The sequence below is a fragment of the Anolis sagrei genome, chromosome Y (assembly GCF_037176765.1).
Source record: "Anolis sagrei isolate rAnoSag1 chromosome Y, rAnoSag1.mat, whole genome shotgun sequence".
Classification (NCBI taxonomy): Eukaryota; Metazoa; Chordata; class Lepidosauria; order Squamata; family Dactyloidae; genus Anolis; species Anolis sagrei.
In genome coordinates, this window is record NC_090035.1 from 41,444,012 (window position 1) to 41,469,428 (window position 25,417).

A 25,417-nucleotide genomic window follows, 5' to 3' on the forward strand; every position below is an offset into this window, starting at 1 on the left:
GCTTCTCCCCGGATTCGAACCTGCGACCTGTCGGTCTTCTGTCTTGCCAGCACAGGGGTTTAACCCACTGTGGCATTGGGGCTTGAAATGAGCTTGAAAGGTAGGACATATAGAAATACCAGTCAACTAGGCTATTTACTGCACATACTGCACATATTGCAGATACTTTTATATGGCCAATGGATGGCCTAAAAGGAAGGGAGAGAAAGGTAATGCAACTCTGGTCACATAAGCAAAAGAGCCTCTTTCTCAAGGAGTTCACAAACTTACCTTTCATGGGAGTAGGAAGAAAAATAATAACCTATATAAATAAAAATGTAATGTTCATTTGTGGGATTAACAGAACTCAAAAACCACTGGACGAATTGCCGCCAATTTTGGCCACAAGACACCTACATTCAAATGAGTTACCATCATTCAAAAAACTTTGATTTTTCCATTTGGGAGTTGTAGTTGCTGGGATTTATAGTTAACCTACAATCAAAGAGCATTCTGAACTCTACGATGGAATTGAACCAAACGTGGCACACAGGACTCCCATGACCAACATGGGCATTGACCTTGAGTTTGGGAGTTGTAGTTCAGCTATATTTAAAGAGCACTGTGGATTCAAACAATGATGGATCTGGACCAAACTTGGCACGAATATTCCCTATGCCCAAATATGAACACAGATGGAGTTTGGGGGGAAATAGACCTTGACATTTGGGAGTTGTAGCTACTTGGATGTATAGTTCACCTACAATCAAAGAGCATTCTGAACTCCACCGATGATGGAATTGAACCAAACGTGGCACACAGGACTCCCATGACCAACAGAAAACACAAGAAGGGTTTAGTGAGCATTGACCTTGAGTTTGGGAGTTGTAGTTCACCTACATCCAGAGAGCATTGTGGACTCAAACAATGAAGGATTCAGACCAAACTTAGCATGAATATTCCATATGCCCAAATATGAAAACAGGTGGATTTTGGAGGAAAACAGACCTTGACAGTTGGGAGTTATAGTTACTGGGATTTATAGTTCACTTACAATCAATGAGCATTCTGAACCCCATCAACGACAGAATTGGGACAAACTTCCCACACAGAGCCTCCATGTCCAACAGAAAATACTTAAGGAGACCCAGTCCAACTCCCTTCACCAGGGCAAGAAAATGTAATCAAACCCCTCCTGACAAAGAGCCATCCAGCCATAGATATATATGATTCACACACACACATAATATTATAGATTTGAAAGGGACCCCTAAAGAAGGACGATTATATGTTGCATGTTCCAAAGTAGGCAAACCAGACAATCTCTACATCAACACTGACAAAGAAACAGCAAGAAATACTATTTACCCTAAAACATAAAGCAATCACATATATTAGAAACCAACACTTTCTAGTTACTTTATTTTCCAGACCAGCAGACTGGGCCACAGCAACGCGTGGCAGGGGACGGCAAGTCTAATAATAATAATAATAATAATAATAATAATAATAATAATTTTATTAATAATAATTTAATAAATAATAATTTATTAATTATTAATTTTATTAATAATAATTTAATAATAATAATTTTATTAATAATAATTTAATAAATTATAATTTTATTAATAATAATAATTTTATTTGGTTCAATTCCATCCAAGGGGATTCAGGGCGGCTTACAACAGTATAAAATACAGTGGCAAACATTCAATGCCAGTAAAATGTATAACAAATAAAAAAATAACTTAAATAGACATGATATAATACAATTAACACATTTAACATACTAAATCAATTAAAACTCTTACAATCCAACTAAAGTAATTGGGATTAAGATGGTGTACAGCAGATTAACAAAGATAGATATTCAACAAGAAGGCGGGATGTATATAGGTGTAATAGATGTTCCAGCAGGTTTTCGAGAAAGATTGGTCCTTAGGCCCTTCCCTAGGCCATCAGATAGTACTCTGTTCTACACTTTATCCACTTCCCTGGCCCTATGATACATGGTTGCACGATCCCTTGCCCAGCCCTTTATAGTTGCCCATGTCCATTTGTTAATCCTGACCACTGGTATTTTGAACCCATTTGATCGAGTTATAATGAAATTGGGTTTTTTATTTATTTTTTGGTGTATGTTTTAGCAGGAATTTATGTTTTATGATGTTTATTTTAATTTCTCTGTATGGTTTTCCTTTGGGGCAATTGAATGTTTTGCCTTATATGTTGGAAACCACCTTGAGTCCCCTTGGAGAGATAGGGCAGTATACAAATAGAATTTTGTTCTTGTTGCTGTTATTGTTGTTGTTATTATTAGCCCTGTTCCTCTCCATAGGCTAAAGTGCATACATGTGTTTTAAAAAGCCTTTTGAATGACAGCACAGAGGGGGCCATTTTTAATTCTTTAGGAAGGGAGTGTTGGAAATAGCAACCTCACAAGCCTTTCATTGTTTGTTTGTTAATGTATGTATTTGCTAACCTATATTCTATGTTTATGTTGATTTTCTAGTTTGACTTACCTCTTTGGTGTGGGAGGTGTTATAGACATGTTATTATACTGCAAGTGTAAGTAATGCACAGGTATACACAAAGAAACCAAGTATGTACCGTATATACTCGAGTATAAGCCAGCCCGAATATAAGCCGAGGCACCTAATTTTACCACAAAAAACTGGGAAAACATATTGACTCGACTATAAGCCAAGGGTGGGTAATGCAGCCACTACAGGTAAATTTCAAAATAAAAATAGATACCAATAAAATTACATTAATTGAGGCATCAGGCGGTGAAATGTTTTTTTAATCTATCTATATCTATAAATCTGTAAGTGGCGTCCAACGGGTCAGCAAAACTCAAAAAAACCCAACGAAAATTAACCAAAATTCCCATGTACATACCTCAACCCACAAGGTACAAACATATCGAATCAAAATAAAAAACAACACAACAACACACTCACAAAACGACAAAACAACTGAGCATGCGCAATGGCACACAGCCGCAAGTTTCCTGGTGCGCGCACATGGCCTGCCGGCCAACGCTCCCTCCGCGCAAGCCACGCCCCCATCCTCCCGCCGTGCCGCTTCCCGCCCTGTCAAAACCATCCCTCCTCCCCCTCCTTCATCTAACCCAGCCTACGCCACCTCCAAGCCCGCCGTGTCAAAATCATCCCTCCTCCCCCTCCTTCATATTACCCTGCTCAAACCGCCTCCAATCCTCGCCCCGCCCACTCCAAGCCCCGCAGCAACCCTTCCCACCCTGTCAAAACCATCCCTCTTCCCCCTCCTTCACCTAACCCCGCCCCGCCCACTCCAAGCCTTGCCGCGCCGCTTCCCGCCCTGTCAAAACCATCCCTCCTCCCCCTCCTTCATCTAACCCCGCCCATGTGACACGCCCCCTTCCTTCGCCCCCACCGCTTCCCTCCCTCACTCAATCCTCCTCCCACCCCCTCCGGTAGAACACACCCTCTTCCTTCACCCCCACCCCTTCCCTCCCTCACTCAATCCTTCCTTCCTCCCACCCCCCTCCGGTAAGACACGCCCCCTTCCTTCCCCGCGGCGGGCCCAATCAAGGAAGAGGAAAAACATCAAAGGAAGGAAGGAAACAGAGAAGGAAACATGGAAGCAAAGAGTGAAGGAAAGAAGGAAAGAGGTAGAGAAGGAAGAAAAGAGAGAAAAGGGAAATGAAGAGGGATGGAAAGAAATGGGTAGAGAAAGAAGGAAGGAGATAAGGAAAGAAAAGGATGGAAAGAGGAGCGAAGGAAGAAGAGAAAGAAAGAGAAAGAGGGGAAGGAAGGACAGAAAAAAGGAAGAATGGAAACAAAAACCAAAGGAAGGAAGAAAAGAAAGAGGCAGAGAAGGAAGAAAGAGAAAGGGAAGGAAAAGAAAAAAGGAAGAAGGAAAGAGGAAGAGAAAGAAGGAAGGAGAGAAGGAAAGAAGAAAAGGGAATGAGGGAAAGAAGGAGAGAAAGAGGGAGGTAAGGTGGGCCACAGCAACGCGTGGCAGGGAAAGGGGAGGTAGGACTCCCAAGACCCAACATAAAGCACGAGAAGGGTTTGGTAAGCAATGGGAAGGAAGAAAGGAAGGAGGGAAGGCAGGAAAGAAAGAGGTACCGAAGGAAGGAAGAAGAGAAAGTAGAAAGGAAAGAAAAATAAAAGGAAGGAAAGGCAGGAAAGAGGTAAAGAAGGAAGGAGAAAAGGAAATAAAAAATTAAAGAAGGAAGGAAACATGGAGGGAAGAAAGGAGGCAAAGGAAGAAGGGGGGAGGGAATCAAGGAAAGAGAGAAGGATGAAACCAAGGAGCGAAAGAAGGAAAGAAAGAAAGAGCTAGAGAAGGAAGAAAGGAGAGAAAGGGGGAGAAAAAGGGGGAAAGAATAGGTAGGTACCTCTCTTTCATAATACTCCAGATATCTACCTCTACTTTGAAAAGATTTACTATAGGCCACAGCAACGCGTGGCAGGGTACAGCTAGTATTTACATAAAACTGTAATTTGAGATAAGACTGCCCAACTCTGATTAAATCATTACATATCTTCAGTGTAAATGTACTTACGTATCCTTCCAACAATAATAAAGAGAGTAAAATAATAAATACAATAATAATAATAAAGTAAAATAATGGAAATGCAACAATAATAGTAATAATAGAGTAGAATAATAAATGTAATAAAATAGTAAAATAATAAATGCGATAAAAAAGTAAAATAATAAATGTAATAATAATAATAGGGTAAAATGCAGTAATTGTAATAATAATAAAGAGAGTAAAATAATACATGAAATACAAATAATACTAATAACAGAGTAAAATAATAAATAACCTTGACTCGAGTATAAGCCAAGGGGAGCTTTTTCAGCCTAAAAAAGAAGCTGAAAAACTAGGCTTATACTCGAGTATATACAGTATATATACAACTCTTTATAATTCTTCAAGAGAAACAACACAATGTACTAATTCCTTCCACTCTTGCATAAAACCTACCTGGAAGTAAATCTCATAGAACTATATTATTAAAGGTAAAGTGTACTCCTAAAACATCAAAGGAGATAGTCCATACCAAATCATAATGTTCAGATAAAGAGAAAATGAATAAGTTTATAGTGAGCATGTTCGGACTCAGGACTTCATTTCGTATTCAGTCTGCTTACCACCTCATTGGAGGTGGATGTGTTTCTTCCCAGCTCAACGGAGGTATTTGCATGTATGTGTTTGGTCTTCAATGAAAACAGGTGGCTGCTTGGACTTCAATAAAGAAGTATGACTTATGGACTTCAGTGAGTACAACTATAACGGCTATGGACTATTGATAAAGAATGATATCCTGTGTTCTCAACACAGAGAACTACGTACAACCTATCTCTAACTGAACATTAATAAGAAATGTGGCTGTCTGGTGAATAAAAACAAGTTGTTTATGAATAAACAAAATATGTTATTTTTTCAAGAAAACTTTAGTGTTTTTTTAATCTCTGAGTGCATATTTTAACTAAGAGGTTTTAAGGAAGTGTATATCTTTTAGGCAACTGCAAATTTCAGCTTCAAAGAAACAACCACCCTCTGCTAATCAATTTTTTTTTGTAGTGGCATGTCTTTATCCTTGGCAGTTTAAAGACATGGTTCTTCAGTTTAACAGCTGAGTTACCTGTGTGCCATTGCATGAGTGCTTGTGAATATCACTTGTTCAAAGAGTTCACTTCTAACAAGGTCATGCTTTTCTTGACGAATGTTTTTCAAAAGCTGGTCTCTATGTTCATGGAGATTCACATTTGCCAAACAAATATGTGCCCAGACTGGGTGAAGTTATTTCCAATAGGTTATGGAACTTCCAATAGGGAGTTCCAGAGCTGGGGGCAATCACGGAGAAGGCCCTCTCATTCCTGCCAGTTGTACATGAGACAAGGGCGGGACCAAGAGGAGGGCCTCCTCCGCAGACCGCAGCACTCGAGCTGGTTTGTACATGGAGTGGCGGTTATTCAAATAGTCTTTTTAGGGCTTTACAGGTAATAACGAACACTTTGTACTTAGCCCAGAAGCAAACTGACAGCCAGTAGTGCTGCCTTAACATAGGAGTTGTCAGCTCCCTGTACAGCACTCAAGTTAGCAATCTGGCTGCCAATACCTGAACCAATTGAAGCTTCTGAACTATCTTCAAAGGCATCCCCACACAGAGAGCATTGCAGTAGTCCAGACAGGGTGTGAATAAGGCGTGGACTACCATGGCCAAGTTTGGTGTCCCAAGGTATGGTCGCAGTTTTAACTGTGCAACAGGGGTCAGTGATGACTCCACGATCTCCCCCAGACTGCAAACCTGCGCTTTCATGGGGATTGCAACTACATCCAACACAGGCTGTAATCCCACACCCTGATCCACCTTCTGACAGAACAGACATGCCTCTGTGTTGTCTGGATTTAATTTCAACTTATTAGCCCTCATTCAGTTCATCACCAGTGACAGGCACTGGTTTAGGAGGACAGAATACTAGGCATTCGGTGGAAAGGAGTAATAGAGTTGGATATCATCTATATAAATTTGACACCAAACTCCAAAACTCTGGATGATCTCTCCCAGCAGTTTCATGTAAATATTGAACAGCATGGAGGACAAAATTGAACTCTGAAGGTTCCTGCAGGCCACCGGCCAGGGAGTTGAACAGGAGTCCCCCAGCACCACCATCAGGGTCTGACCCTCCAGGAAGAACTCTAGAACGGTTCCTCCAAGCCCCATCCTAGAGAGATGGCCCAGATGTAATACCATGGTTGATGGTATCGAAAGCCACTGTGAGGTCCAGGAGAATTAGTAAGGACACATTCTCCGTCTAGCTCTCTTCATTGATCATCCACCAAGGCGACCAACGCCATCTCTGTCCAAAAAATAACAAGAAAGCAAAAGGAACAGAGGCAAAGAGGGACCAAGAGTTGTAAGACTAATAAGGGATCATATCTGCTTTTAGGTTTGTTTCTTAACTAGTGAAATGGTCTGTATGGCACCCCTCCCATGAGGCTGTATGGCACCTCTCCCTTCAAAGTCATGGAGAAAACACTTCATTAATGCATTAAAAATGTAAAGGGGTGAAGGTGTGGGGGGTCCAGAGACCTGAGAACACACTTAAAAGAGACAGAATTTACAAAGATTGCATCCTCCCATCCCTCAAGGTGTAAACAATAAGAATGCAGTTAAAAAGAGAATCCCAGACGTAAAAACAACACAGCTCAAACCATTTCAATTACCAGGGTAAGAAGTCATATGGATACCTTTCCCAAAAGCAGAAAGAGGGATGAACACTCTCTGGCCATTCATACCACAATGTAGGAATAATGCAGGAGAAACCCCCCTCGTGTGCTAATCAAGCAAAGCCTAAACATTCTGAGTTTCAACAGGTAAACCCAACATCTTGAGACCAGAGGACTAAGAACAATTATTTTCCACCTCCCTATTTGAGTGCTGTAGTTTCTCAATGGCATTGGAGCTTGGAAAAGGTTTTTAAACACCAATCATCTAGAATTCAGTAGCCGATTTGGTCATTAATCCTGCTGGGCTCGCAGTTTTAATCCTCATATTGCAAACATTTCCAAATTCTGGACAAGCAGTTGTGTTTTGTACAACTTTATTCTTCTAATGGAGGCACCACATCAAGTGCACAGCACTACCATAAACAAGTGACCAAGATATGGAAAAAATGTTACCAAACCAGAAAAATTCAGGAAAACCTGCAGTTGGTGCACTTTGAGTATAAATGCACAATGTCTTCCTTGTGCATCACTTGTCAGAAATATTAAAAATTAACTAGGTATTTGTGATTACAAAAATGTGAGTCAAGCACTAAAAGGGTTAAATGGGTGCAATGACAGCAAAAGCTACAATTTGATATAAGTACGTGTGCCTGTAGATTAGTATGCCTCAGTGTTAAATTGCCTCAGTCTACGAGACCCCTCAGTGGGAGAAAGGCCTGTGTGAGGTAGGTCTCTGTTTTTAGGCCTCAGTGTGAGAAGGCTTTGGTGAGAGAAGCCCCAGGTTAAAAGCCTTGTGTGTCAACCTCCAGTGTGAAAGCTGTTGTATGTAAAACTACTGTGTGAAGTTCCTGTGTAACCTCAGTGTGAGAGGAGGCTCTGTAAGAGTGAAGCTGTTTGTCTGCATGAGAAAGAAGCCCAGCCTGGAAGCAAAGAAGGAAGTGAAAAGAACTTTATTTGTGTTATGGAAACAGTGTTCAAAATGAAATACTCCACTTTGTCCGATAGGGGAGAAACATTCCACTGAATATTCCTGTGAAGAAAAAGTGCAACCCTGTGTCATAAGACTCACCTTTCTTGCTTTGGGCACCCCCGTTGCCTTTTTTTCACTGCCTTGCTTCTGGGGCTTTTGGCTTGTGTCACTGCTCTTAGCGTTCGCCTTGGAACCATTCTGTTTGCCATGCCCTATGTCTTTCTCCTTTTCGGGGACAGGAGCTGGGGGCTTGACTACTTTCTTCTTCTTCTTCTGGGGTTGGTCATAGCTGAGGTAGGACTCGAAAGACATGGTAGGTCGCTCATACACGTCCTCCGCTTCTCTCTCCCCAGGATTTGGAGGCGAGAAGGCAACTGTTCGTTTGTGCGAATCGGGGGCTTTGGGTTTACCCTCTGAGCTTTTTAAACTGCCAGAAGACTTCTCCTCTTTGCTCTTAGTAGAGGAATCCCCCTCGGGTTTCAGTTTCTCCCGGTCACTGAGTTTCACTTTCTCGGGTTTGGCTCTATCTGAATCTGAGTGTTTTGGCTTCTTCGCGTGATTGTCCAACATCTCCTCTGAGTCAAGGTACAGTTTTTCCTTCTTGGCGCTGCCACCTTCCCTTTTCTTCTCTTGCTTGGAGCTATCCAAGGCCTTAGGCCTCTCCTTGCTGCTGCCCATCAAAGCAGTTTCTCGGGAGGACTCTTTGGAGGAACTCTTGTGCATCCGCTCAATGCAAAAAGTAGCCCCCCTGTCCTCGCTCTTGGCTTCTAGCCGCTGCTTCTCCTTGTGAGAAGACTTGTGTTCCTTGCTCTGACCTGAGCTGGTTTTGTCCTGGGCATCATTGAAAGTCCTACTGTGGTTCCCCTCCTGCCTATCATGAAAGCTGTGGTTCTTAGTGGCCTTCCTATGAAGATATTTCTGCTCTCTTTCATCTTTCTCAGTTCTACAAAAGTCCACATACAGTTCCTGAGGGATGTCGTTTGGCTCAGGGGAGACTGTTTGTCCATAATCAGAGCCCTCCTGGTTGGAGAGCACCGGGGACTCTCGGTCCCACATCCTGTCCTCCGGGATGTCATAGCTCACAGTTTCATGGGTTCTCTTGGGCTCTGGGTATCTCTTGGTCTTCTTTGCCCCATGTTTCAGGTGGTAGGTAGGCTGGTAGGCTTCTGAGTAGTCCTGCTCTACCTCTTCCTCCTCTTTGGGGGAAAGATCACATTGTCGCTTCCTCTGGATGCTTTGGTCATAGCTGCGGTCTGCAGGCTCAAGACTGTGCCTTAAGGAAAGAAAGAGGAGTCAATCAGACTGATTTAATATGGAAACGAAGTCTTACTCATGCTGAGGCTGGCCATTTCTAGCTCATTGAGTTAGACTGGAGGGCAATTACAATCCCTTCCAACTCTATGATTAATAAGGCAGAACCAGAATGCAACACTGATTCCTGAGTTTTTACATAGTCTATACAAGTTGGGAGACCCTGGTGGTGCAGCGGGTTAAAATGCTGAGCTGCTGAACTTGCTAACCAAAATGTCAGCAATTTGAATCCGGTGAATGGGGTGAGTTCCCACTATTAGGTCTAGCTTCTGCCGACCTAGCAGTTTGAAAACATACAAATGTGAATAGATCAATAGGTACTGCTCCAGCAGGAAGGTAACTGCACTCCATGCAGTCATGCTGGCCACATGACCTTGGAGGTGTCTACGGACAACACCGGCTCTTCAGCTTAGGAATGGGAATGAGCATCACCCCCCCCCCCCGAGTTGGGCTTGGCTAGACTTAATGTCAAGGGAAAACCTTTACCTTTATACAAGCTGAGTGCCTCTAATCCAGAAATCCAAAACTTTTTGCCACCTACACTGCCTGTTTCCACTTTCACGGCGGCAGCTGCAGTATTCTTAATCATTCATTTGCAAAGTAGAAGCAGGCAGCTGGCAGCATCCTCAAACATTGCCTGTACATTTTGCATTGCATCTTTCAACCTGAATATAGGTATCAAGACCCTTATATCCTCAACCTGTCAGATCCTCAGACTCTCTCTAGCCTCGTGTCCCAAGCGCAACCCAAGTAGTGAATGGAAATGGTTTTGGTTTTTTTTCCATGTCAGAAGAAAATTGAGAAACTGCAAGTCACTTTTGGTGTGAGAGAATTGGCCATCTGCAAGGATGTTGCCCTGAAGACGCCCAGATGTTGTGATGTTTTATCATCCTGTGGAAGGCTTCCCTCATGTTCCTGTATGGAGAGCTGGAGCTGACAGAAGAAGCTCACCCGCTCTCCCCGGATTCGAACCGCCAAGCTGTCAGTCAGCAGTCCTGCCCACACAAAAGTTTAACTTTTCTTAAAGATGGCCCAGAAACTCCAATTGGTACAACTTTCGGCAGCCAGTCTACTAACTGGGGTGAATTACAGGGAGAGGTCAACCTCCCTGTTTGAGGAGCTCCATTGGCTGCCATTTATTTTCTGGTCCCAATTCAAGGTGCAGGTTATCACCTATAAAGCCCTAAATGGTTTGGGACCCGCCTACCTTCATGACCCCATCTCCTACTACAAACCTGAACGTTCCCTTCAATCCTCGGGGGAGGCCCTCCTTTTGTCCCTTCCTGTATCGTAGGCACGACTTGTGGGAACAAGGGAGAGAGCCTTCTCTGCTGTACGCCCCCCCCCCCCCCCCGGCTATGGAACTCGCTACCTGGTGAGATTAGGCAAGCCCCCACCCTAGCAGTTTTTAAGAAAAATCTAAAAACTTGGCTTTTCCAATGTGCCTTTGGAGAGTGCCCATATATTCCATTCCTGTTGTTTCACCCACAGTGTTTTCTTCATATTGCACTTCCCCCAACCTTATTGAAAGTCTAACTCCATCCCCTACAAGCTCCTCCCCCACAAATATACCTTTTTCATTGCTATCTCATCCAGAGTTTTATCATTTTATGTCATGCATTTGGCCTGCCCAATGTGTTTGATTTTCCATTATGTTATTTTGCACTGTTTATTTTACTTGAATGGTGTATTTATTTTATTGTGATGTTATTTTTGTTGTTTATAGTTTATTTTGCTGTAATGTATCACTGAGCTTGGCCTCATGTAAGCCGCTCCGAGTCCCCTTTGGGGAGATAGTGGCGGGGTATATAAATAAAGATAATGATGATGATGATGATGATGATGATGATGATTAATATTATTATTATCTCATTGGGCCACCCGGTGCTAATGTGAAAGAAAAGGTGAAAAACTGGAAAGAGGCACAAGGCTAGAGAGATATATAAGGATCTATGCCAGGGGTCCTCAAACTTTTTAAACCGGGGGCCAGTTTACTGTCCCTCAGACCGATGGAGGGCCGGACTATAGTTTTTTGTTTTTTTAAAATCAATTAAAAATTCCTCTGCACATTGCACATATCTTATTTTGCTGTGTGGAAGGGCCCTTAGAGGGGGTTCTTTCTAGCCCTCTTTAGGCAGTAATTCCAGGAGCAGAGAATGGGAAATCTTCCTATTTCTAGTCTGACCAAAAATCTGGCTGCCAGTATTTAAAAAACTCTAAAATTATAACTGTAAATAAAGAACAACACTCAAACACAGGGGAACTCCAGACAAGAAACAATCGGGGCCAGCTAATCACCTCTCAACAAAGGATTCTCCCTAAAAACTGTCAGGCTATGAAATGGCAATCAAGGTGGCCAATTGAAACATTCATACCTACCTCCAACAGACAAGAGTTCTTTCTCCCACCCTGGATCTTCCACAATTTTCCTGGTTAAAGGTTTTCCTCTGACATGAAGTCCAGTCGTGTCTGACTCTGTGGTGCTCATCTACATAGCGTGGGCCTGCCAAGGGGGGGAGCAGGCCCGCGCGGCCTAGTTGCAAGTAGACCACGCGGAGCAGCCTCCCTTGGCTGGCTCGCGCGGCCTACTTGTGAGTAAAGCACCTCGCAAGGTGCTTTACTCGCGAGTAGACCACGCGGAGCTGCCTCCTTTGGCTGGCTCACGCTGTCCATCAGGCCTGATGGATAGCATGAGCCTGCCAAGGGGAGAGCAGGCCCGCGCGGCCTACTTGTGAGTAAAGCACCTCACGAGGTGCTTTACTCACGAGTAGACCATGCGGAGCAGCCTCCCTTGGCTGGCTCACGCTGTCCATCAGGCCTGACGGATAGCGTGGGCCTGCCAAGGGGGGGAGCAGGCCCGCGCAGCCTACTTGCGAGTAGACCACACGGAGCAGCCTCCCTTGGCTGGCTCACGCTGTCCGCCAGGCCCGATGGACAGAGTGAGCCTGCCAAGGGAGGAGCAGGCCTGCGCGGCCTACTTGTGAGTAAAGCACTTTGCAAGGTGCTTTACTGGCGAGTAGACCATGCGGAGCAGCCTCCCTTGGCTGGCTCACGCTGTCCATCGGGCCCCATAGACAGTGTGAGCCAGCCAACGGAGGGGCACTGTGTCGGGGGGGGGCGCTCCTCCTCTGCGGGCCGGAAGTGGCCCGCGGGCCGTAGTTTGGGGACCCCTGATCTATGCCATGATGGGACATGTGGATTCGCACCATACCACATTTTGCAGATATTCCAGAATCTGAAAAAACATAATAATCTGAAATTCAAAACACTTCTGGTCCCAAATATTTCAGATAGTGGATGCTTAACCTGCATTTAAATTTGAGCTCCAAAGTGCTAGCCTTTAGAACTGAGGATATAGCCAGACTGGTCTCACATATCTATGCAACATCCCAGCTTTCAGTGACAGGAGCTTCTTCTTTCTTTCATATTTCGATACCAAAATATGCCTACACCTTTTTGCTCAGTTCCCCTCTAGCTATTACATAATCCTACAGGTTTGAGGAACTGTGCATCAATTCAAGATGTGTCTACAGTTTTGTGTGGACGAAAGCCACCAACCCGACACCCAGATTTCACCAAGGGCAAAAAGGGGCTCACCGCTCAGCCTCTGGTGGGACTGGCACCAGTTTCTTCCATCTCGCCACCAAGTTCTTGGCAAAATCTCCAACCTGCTCGTGTTTCCGTAAACCGTTCACCGTCTTCCCTACCCCAGTCTCCTGCAGAAAAGAGGCAGAAAGCCAGATCAGATGGCATTTAAGTATGTATGTATCCAGTCTTATACTGAAGGATAGATAACATTATCCCCCCATCCAATTAAAAATATAAACACACAACACTTAATTATTTACTTTAAAAAAAGCCTTTGCTTATTTATTGGTTTATAGTCTAACTTTCATCCCTAGAAAGGCTCCAGTGATACAGCAGAAAACCATCAAAAGTTTCAAAATACAAATTACCATACATACTCAAGTATAAGACAATCTGAATATAAGCTGAAGCACCTAATTTTACCACAAAAAAACTGGGGAAATGTATTGACTCGAGTATAAGCCAAGGGTGGGAAATGCAGCAGCTAATTTAAAAATAGATACCAATAAAATTACATTAATTGAAGCTAAATGTTTTTGAATATTTATATAAAACTGTAATTTAAGATAAGACTATCCAGCTCTAATTAAACCATTATTCTGACCTTCTTCAATGTAAATGTGCTTACATATCCTTCCAATAATAATAAAGAGAGTAAATTAATAAATGCAATAATAATAATAGAGTAAAAATGTAATAATAATAGAGTAAAATAATACATGTAATAATAATAAGAATAAAATAATAAATGAAATAATAATAATAGAGTAAAATAATAAATGTAATAATCCCAAGTGTAGACTCTGCAAGGAAGCAGATGAAACAATAGATCACATCCCCAGCTGCTCCAAGAAGATTGTGCAGACAGACCACAAACAGAGGTATAATACCGTTGCTCAGATGGTTCATTGGAACTTGTTCCACAAATAACTGCCTGTGACAAAGAACTGGTGAGACCACAAACCTGAAAAAGTTACAGAAAATGGGCACGTCAAACTACTCTAGAACTTCCGAATTAAGACTGACAAGAGTTTTGGAGCACAATACTCCTGGTCTCATAATGGAGTTAAAAAACCAAGTATGGATCATCGTTGTTGCGATCCCAGGTGACAGCAGGACTGAAGAGAAATAACTGGAAAAGCTGACACGATATGAGGATTTAAAGATCAAACTGCAAAGACTTTGGTACAAGCCAGTCAAGGTGGTGATCGGCACACCGGGTACAGTGACTAAAGACCTTGGCCTGCACTTAAACACAATCGGCGCTGACAAAATTACAATCTGTCAGCTGCAGAAGGCCACCTTACTGGGATCTGCACGCATTATTCACCGATACATCACACAGTCCTAGACACTTAGGAAGTGTCAGACGTGTGATCCAATACAACAGCCAGCATTGTGATCTTGTTTGCTGTGTACTAATCTTGTTACGTTTCAAATAATAATCAACAGAGTAAAATAATAAATGTAATAAAAATAATAAAGTAAAATAATGTAAATGTAATAAAACAATAATAGAGTAAAATAACATACAATAATAATAATAAGAGTAAAATAATAAATAACCTTGACTCGAATATAATCCGAGGGGGGCTTTTTCAGCCTAAAAAAGGCTAAAAAACTCTATATGCAGTAATCAAAAACAGAAAAAGATATAGATATTTGAATACACAGTAAACTACAGTGGAGGACCAAAATAATATCTGCACATCAAGGAGCAGGATCAACAAATAAACAAATGCAAAAGGAAGTAATTCCAAAATCTCATGACTCCACAACCATGTCCTGAAAAGTTGTACTTTCAATGGCAGAATTCAGAGCCTTCCTAAATGAGGCAAGTGGGAAGTCAGGCTCAGGCAGCAGAGATTACTCAATTGAAGATCCTGATTTCTGGGGAAGATATCCCTCGGCCCCATTTCTGCAACTCATGAAACTCCTCATCAAATCCTCTGAGCTTCAAAAATCTCTTTGGAAAATATTCAGTCACACAAAACACTCCCAAATAAACAATGTCACACATCCTGCTGTCATTTGGGGAAGGGCGTAGATGAAAACAGAGCTATTCAGTTGCACCTTTGAGGTGGAGGGAAGGGGAAGAGCGGTCCTCTACCACGCTCCAGTTGACCAAACCTTCTTTAAGGCAATGGTGGGGAAACAGTCAAAACTGTGGGGCTCAGGGAGTCATGGGCAGAAGACTTCCAAAGGTTGAATGCAGCCCACAGGCTGTTAACACACATTGACTGTATTTAAAAAGAATAAGAATTACTTTCGAAGTAGTTTTAAAATCTCTCTTGGCTGGTGGAGAAGGAAGGCAAGAAGGTGGAAAGGAGAGGTTTCTTTCCACAGGTGATATCTAATAGGCGTGCTAGAAAAGTTCACACCAAAACTCTACATCTCCTGTGTGCCATAGCGTTTGAAGGACTTGGACCATTTTTCTAGAGGCATTTGGCAAATGCAGTGAAGATATACAAATGCTGTGAAGATATACAAAACTGGTTTGACTAGAGACCAGATAAGAAAAGCTGTGTGTACACTATGGGCAAGGAAAGCTCAACAAGCATAGCTCAAAAGGCCTTGTGCATAAAAAGACAACAGGAATTGTAGTCTTAGTGGAATTGTTGCTCCCTTAGTGGATGATCTGCGCTGGCAGCCAGACAGGGGAAGTGTGTCCCTGTTGGTTCTACTGGACCTCTCAGGGGCCTTCAATACCATCGACTACGATATCCTTTTGGGATGCCTCGCAGGAATGGGCCTTGGAGGTACTGTTTTGCAGTGGCTTCGGTCCATCCTAGAGGGTAATTCCCAGAAGGTGTTGTTGAGAGATTCCTGCTTGACCCCACAACCACTGTCTTGTGGGGTCCCGCAGGGATCAATACTATCCTCCCATGTTATTTAATATCTACATGAAGCCATTGGGAGAGATCATCCGGAGTTTTGGGGTGCAATGTCATCTGTACACGGATGATGTCCAACTCTGTCACTCCTTCCCACCTGCTACTAAGGAGGCTGTCTAGGTCCTGAACTGGGGCTTGGCCACTGTGACGGTCTGGATGAGGGTAAACAAATTGAAATTAAATTCAGACAAGACAGAGGTCCTCCTGTTCAGTTGAAAAGCCGAACAGGGGATTACAGCCTGTGTTGGATGGGGTTACATTCCCCCTGAAGAGACAAGTTCGCAGTTTGGGGAGTAATCCTGGACTCATCTCTGATCCTGGAACCCCAGGTCTCAGTGGTGGTCTTGTGCGCCAGCTGCGCCCGTTCCTTGGGAAGTCTGACTTGGCCACGGTTGCCCACGCTCTGGTTACATCCCGTATAGACTACTGCTATGCTCTCTATGTGGGGTTGCCTTTGAAGACTATCTGGAAGCTTCAAATGGTCCAATGCACGGCAGCCAAGTTGCTAACAGGAGCAGGGCTCAGGGAGCACACAACTCCTCTGTTGCGTCAGCTCCATTGGCTGCCAATCTGCTACCAAGCACAATTCAAAGTGCTGGCTTTAGCCTATAAAGCCCTAAACGGTTCCGGCCCTGCTTATCTGTCCGAACATATCTCTCCTTACGAACCCTCTAGGAATTTAAGATCTGGGGAAGCCCTGCTCTCGGTCCTGCAATCTTCACAGGCTCGACTGGCAGGGACGAGGGACAGGGCCTTCTCAGTGGTGGCCCCTTGGTTGTGGAATGCCCTCCCCAGGGACATTAAATTGGGCCCCACCCTCTTAACGTTTCGCAAAAAAGTTAAAACCTGGCTATATGAGCAGGCTTTCCCAAACGCAGTGTAGCTGTTAAACTCTGATCTCGGAACGGTTGGACAACGCAACTGGATAATGAGTAGTAATGAAATGCAGAGGACTTAAGGTTTTTTATTATGTTTTATTGATGTTATTTGCAATGAATTTTTTAATCTATGTTAAATGTTTTAATGTTTAAATTATCTTTTTACTGCTGTGGGCATCGAATTGTGCCGCTTTGTAAACCGCCATGAGTCGTCGTTGGGCTGAGAATGGCGGAATAGAAGCATAGTAAATAAATAAAAAAAATTGTCAAGCCAGGGTTATGACTTAAATCAAGGGGAGCAAACTTGTGCCCCTTCGGATCAGAACTTGGAAAAGGTTTGTTTTGTTTTGTTTTGTTTTTTTAAAACTACAACTCTTCAGCCCTTTGATCTGGTGGCTGGTAGATTCTGGAATCCAAATGAGTAGTTAAATCTCTGATTTAGATATTGCTAGACTATTTATTTATGATTGACATTTATATGCTGCCCTTCTCACCCCGAAGGGGACTCAGAGCGGCTTACAAGATATATATATATATATATATATATATATATATATATCCACACACATACACTAGCTGTGCCCTGCCACGCGTTGCTGTGGCCTATAGTAAAACTTATCAAAGTTGAGGTAGATATCTGGACTATTATGAAAGAGAGATACCTACCTATTCCTTCCCCCTTTTCCTCCCCCTTTCTCTCCTTTCTTCCTTTCTCCTTTCTTCCTTTGCCTTTCTTCCTTCCCTTCCTTCTTTCTCTTTTTATTTCCTTTTATTTCACCACCATCATAACAATAACAATTATGCAGTTCATTGCCTCTGGGACCTGACACCTCTCCCATTCCCCAGGGTCTCATAGGAATAATAGCATAATAATAATAGAAATTACAACCTTTACCTGCCACGTGTTGCTGTGGCCAACCTTCCCTCTTTCTCTCCTTCTTTCCCTCCTTCCTTCCTTCCTTCCCTCCCATCTTTCCTTCTCCTCTTCCTTCTCTATCTCTTTCCTTCCTTTCCCCTTTTTCTTTCTCTTCTGGTCTCTTTTCTTCCTTCTCTCTTTCCTTCTTTCCTTCCCTCCCTCTTTCTCTACATCTTCCCCCTTCCTTCACTCCCTCTTTCCTTGTTTCATTCCCTTTTTTCTTCTCTCCTTCCTTCCCCCTTTTTCTTTCTTTTGCCGTTTTGTGAGTGTGTTGTTGTGTTGTTTTTCATTTTGAGTAGATATGTTTGTACCTTGTGGGTTGTGTTATGGGCATGGGAATTTTGGTTAAGTTTCGTTGGGGGTTTCTTGAGTTTTGTTGTTTTGCCGTTTTGTGAGTGTGTTGTTGTGTTGTTTTTCATTTTGAGTAGATATGTTTGTACCCTGTGGGTTGTGTTATGGGCATAGGAATTTTGGTTAAGTTTCGTTGGGGTTTTTTTGAGTTTTGTTGTTTTGCTGTTTTGTGAGTGTGTTGTTGTGTTGTTTTTCATTTTGAGTAGATATGTTTGTACCTTGTGGGTTGTGTTATGGGCATGGGAATTTTGGTTAAGTTTCGTTGGGGTTTTTTTGAGTTTTGTTGTTTTGCTGTTTTGTGAGTGTGTTGTTGTGTTGTTTTTCATTTTGAGTAGATATGTTTGTACCTTGTGGGTTGTGTTATGGGCATGGGAATTTTGGTTAAGTTTCGTTGGGGTTTTTTAGAGTTTTGCTGTCCTGTTGAACCAACCTAACAGATTTATATATATAGATATATTATTAGCATAGTACAATATCAGTATTATATATTACTATATTGTACTATACCATTATATTGTAATATTATTAGTAATATTACATGTAATAAAAATATATAATTATAATATTGTATTATTTTTGTATTATATTGTATTACATTATAATATCATAAATATTATATTGATATATCATATATTATATTATTAGCATAGCACAGGAGACAAACTGGAACTGTTTATCACTGTTTCAAAAACATTTTTAGAATACTATTTTAGAGACTATTTACAGCCCATTTTAATTAATGGCCATCTGTCAGGAGGGGTCTTTCTTAATGGCAGAAGGGGGTTGGTCTTAGGAGGTCCTTCCCAACTATAGGATTCTGCCCATCTATCTATCTATCTATCTATCTATCTATCTATTTCCCAGGTGATCTGAAGCATCTCTTCTAATTTTAGGATAGAGTTCAGACACACAATGTCTGCAATAACAGCAGTGGTTCAAGGCTGGAGGTATCCAAATAAAGTCTTGCAAAGGGACCACAAAGATGCCCAAAAAGTCAAATGGAAATCCTATTATTGGTATACTTAAAACAGCACACACACACAAATTGCTACTCACTTCAACTCCCATCATTCTCAAGCCTTGACAGGAGCTGTCCTTCAGGGGTCAAGGAATTCTGCAGATTTCCTCTTGGACTACAATTCCCAGCAGCCCTAGCCAGTACAGTCCATGATAAGGATTCGGATGCTGGGAGTTGAATTAAAGAACATGTGGGTAGCCACATAATTCCCACGCTTAACCAAGTTGCATGGCTCTGATCTAAAGTCAGAAAAAGGCCACCAGCTTCTTCTCACTTGGTCTGAAAAGGGACAACAGGCTCTGCGGCCTCCTCAACTTCTGCCAAGCAGGATGACTAACAACAGCTTTCCTTTAGACCAGTAGTTCTCAATGTTCCTAATGCTGCAACCCCTTAATACAGTTCCTCATGTCGTGGTGACCTCAATCATAAAATTATTTTCATTGCTACTTAGTAACTGTAATTTTGCTACTGTTATGAATCATAATGTAAATATCTGGAAAGGAATAGCAACCTCCTCTGGAAAGGGCTCTAAAGCAAGGGAGAAAGCGAGAAAATCAAAGTAAAGAGTGCAGCTAGTGGAAAAGAGACACTGAGGCACAGAGTGGCTCAGAACAGAAGGAAACACATACAGCTAGACCTCTCAAAGGGAAAATAAAAGATAAAGACAACAGAGAAGTGACTGAAAAGGAGGAAAGGAGGGGAAAGGAGGGGGAGAGCAAGAGAAGGAGAGAAGAAAGAAGGAAGGAAGGGAAAAAAGGGGAGGAGTGAGAGTGGAGTGAGAGTGAGAAGAGTGAGAAGAGCAAGGAGGATAAGAGTGAGGAGAGAGAGGGAGAGTGTGGAGTCTGAGTAGAGAGTGAAAGGTATTGACAGCAAGACTGGAAGGAGTGAATGTAAGGGTGAAAGTGAGTGAGAGAGTAGGGTGTAAAGAAGTTGCAAGAAAGGTGTGAGGAAGACTGTGTAGTAAGTGTTGTGACAAAGAATAACAACTGCACACAAAAATTATTTTAAAATACATACTCAATTATGGCAAGCTCACAGAAGGGAAAGAAGGACAAGGAAAAAGAAAAAGAAACGGGGAAAAAAGCTACAATTAAGTGCAAGAAAAGGCTCATTATCGGAAGAACCCACTATAAAGGACGTCATGAGAGAGATACTGAAATTACAGTCGGAAGTTAAAACGATACAAGACAACCAAGATGCACAAAACAAAACCATCAAAAAAGAAATGGAAGAAATGAAAAAAAGGTATGAAGGAAGAACTGCAATCGATACTCAAAGAAGAAATGAATGTAGTAAGAGATGAAGTAGAGAAATTAAAACATGAAAATACAGAATTAATAAAAGAGAACTCCATAATTAAGAACCAACAGGAAGCAATGAAAAATAAAATAAAGAACTTAGAAGAAACAGTAAATTTAGTTCAGAACCAACAAGAGGCAAGTGAAATTAAAGAGAAAGAATTTCAGTTAAGATTTAGAAATATCACAGAGGAGGAAGAAGAAAATACAAGAGAAGTCATAATTGATATCATAGCAAAAATCACAAATAACAGTAAGATGGAAATAGGATCAAAAGTGGATACGGTTTTCAGAATCCAGACCATGCACTCCAAAAGATTCAAGGTACCAAGAGATATAATAGCCCAGCTAGTAAGGAAAAACTTATGAGACGAAATTTTAAGAGAAAACTCAAAATCACCAACACAATATAAAGGCAACAAAATAGTAATCCTAAAAGAAATACCAGTATCTATACTAGAAAGAAGACGTAAGTATTATTTTTTGACTGATTAACTCAAAAAAAGAAATGTTAGATTTAGATGGGAGAAGAGGGAGGGCCTAATGGTAACATGGAATGGGAATAAATACTGGTTGACATCAGAAGCAAAAGCTAGGGCCTTCTGGGAGAAATTTGTGAGGAAAAGGGATAAAGATAAGCAAGAAATGGAAAATGATGAAGAAATAGACAGACATACACCACAGAACAGAGACAACCAAGATGGAACCACAAGGAAATTCTCTTTCACAGATAAGGATGATAATGACAAAGGAAGAAAAAGACTAAGAGAAATATCGCCAAAGGATTATACCTATCAAACGGACAAGACAAAGCCAAATCAGGACTATCCAAACAGTAAGAATACTAAAGAAGGCAGAGAGAATATATTCAAACAATGTTAACGGAATGAATTTTCTCCAGAAAAGGAAGAGGATATGGCACCATCTTAAAAAAATGACCTAATCTTGTTACAAGAGACACATATAATGAATAAACTTATTTCACACCTGGAACAAAAAGCGTTGGGGAAATGTTATTATGCGTCTGGCCCGGAAAATAAAAAGAGTAATGTATGTGAAAGAAAAGATACCATCAAATTTAGCGTTCAAAGATCATGAGGGAAGAATCCTAGGAGTCAAGTTGGAAGATAAGGATATTCTAGTGTGCAATATATATGCCCCCAACGAAACCAAAAGTAATTTTGTTAAGAAATTGAAGAAGGAAATAATAGACACAGAATATGATGAACTTTTAATTATAGGGGATTATAATGGAATAGTGGATATATCTAAGGATAAAATGAGACAAGCAGGGAAACTTAAACAAAGTAAATCTGGGACACTACCGAAAACATTCTTAGAATTAATGGAAGAATTTGGCTTAGTAGATATATGGAGACACTATCACGAGGAAGAGAGAGATTTTACGTTCTTTTCTAGTAGGCACTCAACTTGGTTCCAAATTGATATGGCCTGGGGGACAAATACAATTCTACCCAAGGTTGTGAAAAGCAAAATACTTCCAATGTTAATTTCTGACCATGCTCCGTTAGAGATAACAATTCGAAAACAACAGGAAAGAGGGAAAATTTTCAAGTGGCAATTGAATGATAAACTACTCTCAAACTCAATAGAGACAGAAAAGAACAAGGAATTATTAAGAGAGTACTTCGACTTGAATACCAAAAAAGATAGACCGATGAAGGTCATTTGGGACGCTAGTAAAGCATATATGAGAGGAGATTTAATCGAACAAGCGGCAAGAGCAAAGAAATGCAGAAACCAAGAGTATGACAGGCTAGAGGAAGAAATTGCTAAAATAGAAAAACAAATCAAGATGGAACCTCAGGATAAGCGAGCACTACAGCAGCTAGAGATATTAAGAAAAAACATGAATGCACTGCAATTAGAAGAAATGGAAAAAAATTGAAATACGTTAAACAATATTTTTTTGAAAATGCAAACAAGATAGGGAAGGGCCTAGCCAGGAAAACTGCAAGCAAAAAACAAAGCAGACAGATAACCAAGATAATAGAAAATGAGAAGAGCTTTTACGACACAAAAAGTATTACTAAGCAATTTGTGAGATACTATAGAAAATTATACGAAGACGAGAAGATACCCAGAGAAAAGATAGCGGAAGACCTAGGGAAACAAAATATACAGAAACTAACAGATGAACAAAGAGAAAAATTAAACAAAAGGATTTCCCAAGAAGAGATAAGTAAGACTATTAAAAATCTACCGTCAGACAAAGCACCAGGACCAGACGGTTTTACAAACAGATACTACAAAACATTCCAGGAAATATTAACACCTCAACTCCAAAAAGTCATGAATAAAGTAACGGAAGAAGGAGTGATACCAGATACATGGAAGTCAGCAATGATTTCCTTGATTCATAAGGAAAATACAGATGGTTCGAAAGTAAAAAAAATTAGGCCCATATCCCTACATAATACGGATTATAAAATATTTACAGCAATTCTTGCAACAAGATTAAAAGAACTCCTAGTCACAAGAATTGAAGAAGATCAAGTGGGATTCCTTCCAGGGAGACAACTAAGAGACAACATAAGGACTGTGATTAATGTCATAGACTATTACGAAAAAAACAATAAAAAAGAAGCCGCATTGATGTTCTTGGATGCCGAGAAGGCATTCGACAATGTCAACTGGAACTTCATCTTAGATCTACTGAAGGAAATGGACATAGGCTATCAATATCTGAATGCAATTAATGCCATATATACAAAACAACAAGCTACAGTAATAATAAATAGACAGCAATCAGAAAATATTCCCATTCAGAAAGGCACAAGGCAGGGATGCCCCCTGTCTCCAACACTTTTTATTTTGGCACTAGAAACCTTACTAAAGAGAATATCAACAAACAATGACTTGAAAGGACTAAAAACAAAAAATATATACATTTAAAATTCGTGCTTTTGCAGACGACGTAGTCTGCTTTATAGAAAATCCGCTAGAACATATAAATAAATGGCTATTAGAGATAAAAGAATTTGGTGAAGTGGCGGGCTTTAAAATAAATAAAGACAAGACACAAATGATTACGAAAAATATAACTAATGAAAGGAAAATAAAATTACAAGAACTATCAGGAATAAAAATAACTCAGAAAACAAAGTATTTAAGAATAATTATAGCATTAAACAACTCACATCTGATGAAGAATAATTATGAAAGAAAATGGACAGAAGTAAAGAAGAAAATGAAGACATGGGAACACTTAAATCTTTCATTACTGGGCAGAATTGCCACTGTTAAAATGAGTATATTGCCAGATGTTCTCTTTTTATTTCAAACACTACCAGTACTAATTACAGGCTAATCCGATCCTCGATGGCCATCAAGATCGCTCCCAAGCGCAGACTCCAAGGCAGAAAGACAAGGCGCAAAATGAACACCCAAGCCCTTCAGGAGCCCTCCAGACGAGCCCATCTCCAAACAGCACTCAAGAACCATCTACCCACAGAACACCCCGAAAATGTTGAGGAACATTGGAACAAACTGAAGACCTCCATCATCCAAGCCTGCGAAGAAACTATTGGATACCAAGCCAAGAAACATCAAGACTGGTTTGATGAAAATGACATCGAGATCCAACAGCTAATTGACAAGAAAAGGAAAGCCTTCCAAACATGGCAGAGAAACATCAACTGTGCTGCTAAGAAAAAGATCTACGCCAGTGCAAAAGCTGAGGTCCAAAGAAGGACAAGAGAACTCAAGAACATCTGGTGGACAAAGAAGGCTGAAGAAATCCAACACCTGGCAGATACCCATAATGCTCAAGGATTTTTCAAAGCCACAAAGGTCATCTACGGACCAAGAAACCATGGCATACAGCCTCTACGCTCATCAGATGGAACCAAACTCCTGAAGGACCAAAACTCAATTGCACTACGTTGGAAAGAACACTACCAAAGCCTCCTGAACCGCAGCTCCAATGTGGCCGAAGAGGTCCTCTCACAAATCCCGCAACAACAAACCAGGGATGAGCTTGCAGCACCGCCTAGTTTGGAAGAAGTCAGCAATGCCATCAGCCAGCAGAAGAATAACAAAGCCAGCGGACCGGATGGGATCCCTGCTGAAATCTTCAAAGAGGGAGGACCTGAGCTGACACACCAACTCCACCAGCTCATAGAAAAAGTGTGGGTGACCGAGAAAATCCCAGCAGACTTCAAGGATGCCACCATCATCACCCTCTTCAAAAAAGGGGAAAGAACAGACTGCGGAAACTATCGAGGTATCTCCCTTCTAACCTCCGCTGGGAAAATCCTCGCAAGAATCCTTGCAAACCGCCTCCTGCCCCTCTCAGAAGACACCCTTCCAGAATCCCAGAACGGCTTCCGCCCCTCCAGAGGAACCGTGGACATGATCTTCACTGCACGACAGCTCCAAGAAAAATGCAGGGAACAAAACCAACCTCTGTACATGGCATTCATCGACCTTGCCAAGGCATTCGACACAGTGAATCGCAGCGCTCTCTGGACCATCCTCCACAAAATCGGATGCCCTAACAAATTTGTGAACATCCTGCGGCTCCTCCACGATGACATGATGGCAACAGTCTTGGACAGCAATGGCTCCCAAAGTGACCCATTTAAGGTGGAATCGGGTGTCAAACAGGGATGTGTTATTGCCCCAACTCTATTCTCCATCTTCATCGCAATGATACTTCACCTTGTTGATGGGAAGCTTCCCACCGGAGTGGAAATCATCTATCGGACAGATGGCAAGCTGTTTAACCTCAGCAGACTGAAAGCCAAAACCAAAGTTACAACAACATCTGTTATAGAACTCCAGTATGCTGATGACAATGTCGTCTGTGCGCATACAGAAGAAGATCTACAAGCCACTCTAAACACCTTCGCAGAAGCATACACGAAGCTTGGCCTGTCACTGAACATTGAGAAAACCAAAGTGCTCTTCCAGCAGTCACCAGCCAACTCCTCCCCAATGCCAGAGATACAGCTTAAT

At 41.6% G+C, this 25,417-nt stretch overlaps 1 protein-coding gene across 1 annotated transcript in view; it reads right to left on the reverse strand.

The window, feature by feature from the left end:
• The window catches only part of LOC137095322 (elongin-A-like), a 69,970-nt gene that overhangs the window by 20,330 nt on the left and 24,223 nt on the right, over nucleotides 1-25,417 (reverse strand). Inside the window, exons 3-4 of the mRNA XM_067461821.1 lie at nucleotides 13,092-13,210; nucleotides 8,283-9,456 (exon numbers count right to left, since the gene is read on the reverse strand). Coding sequence (XP_067317922.1) covers nucleotides 8,283-9,456; nucleotides 13,092-13,210 — 1,293 coding nt within the window. The remainder of the gene's footprint in view (nucleotides 1-8,282; nucleotides 9,457-13,091; nucleotides 13,211-25,417) is intronic.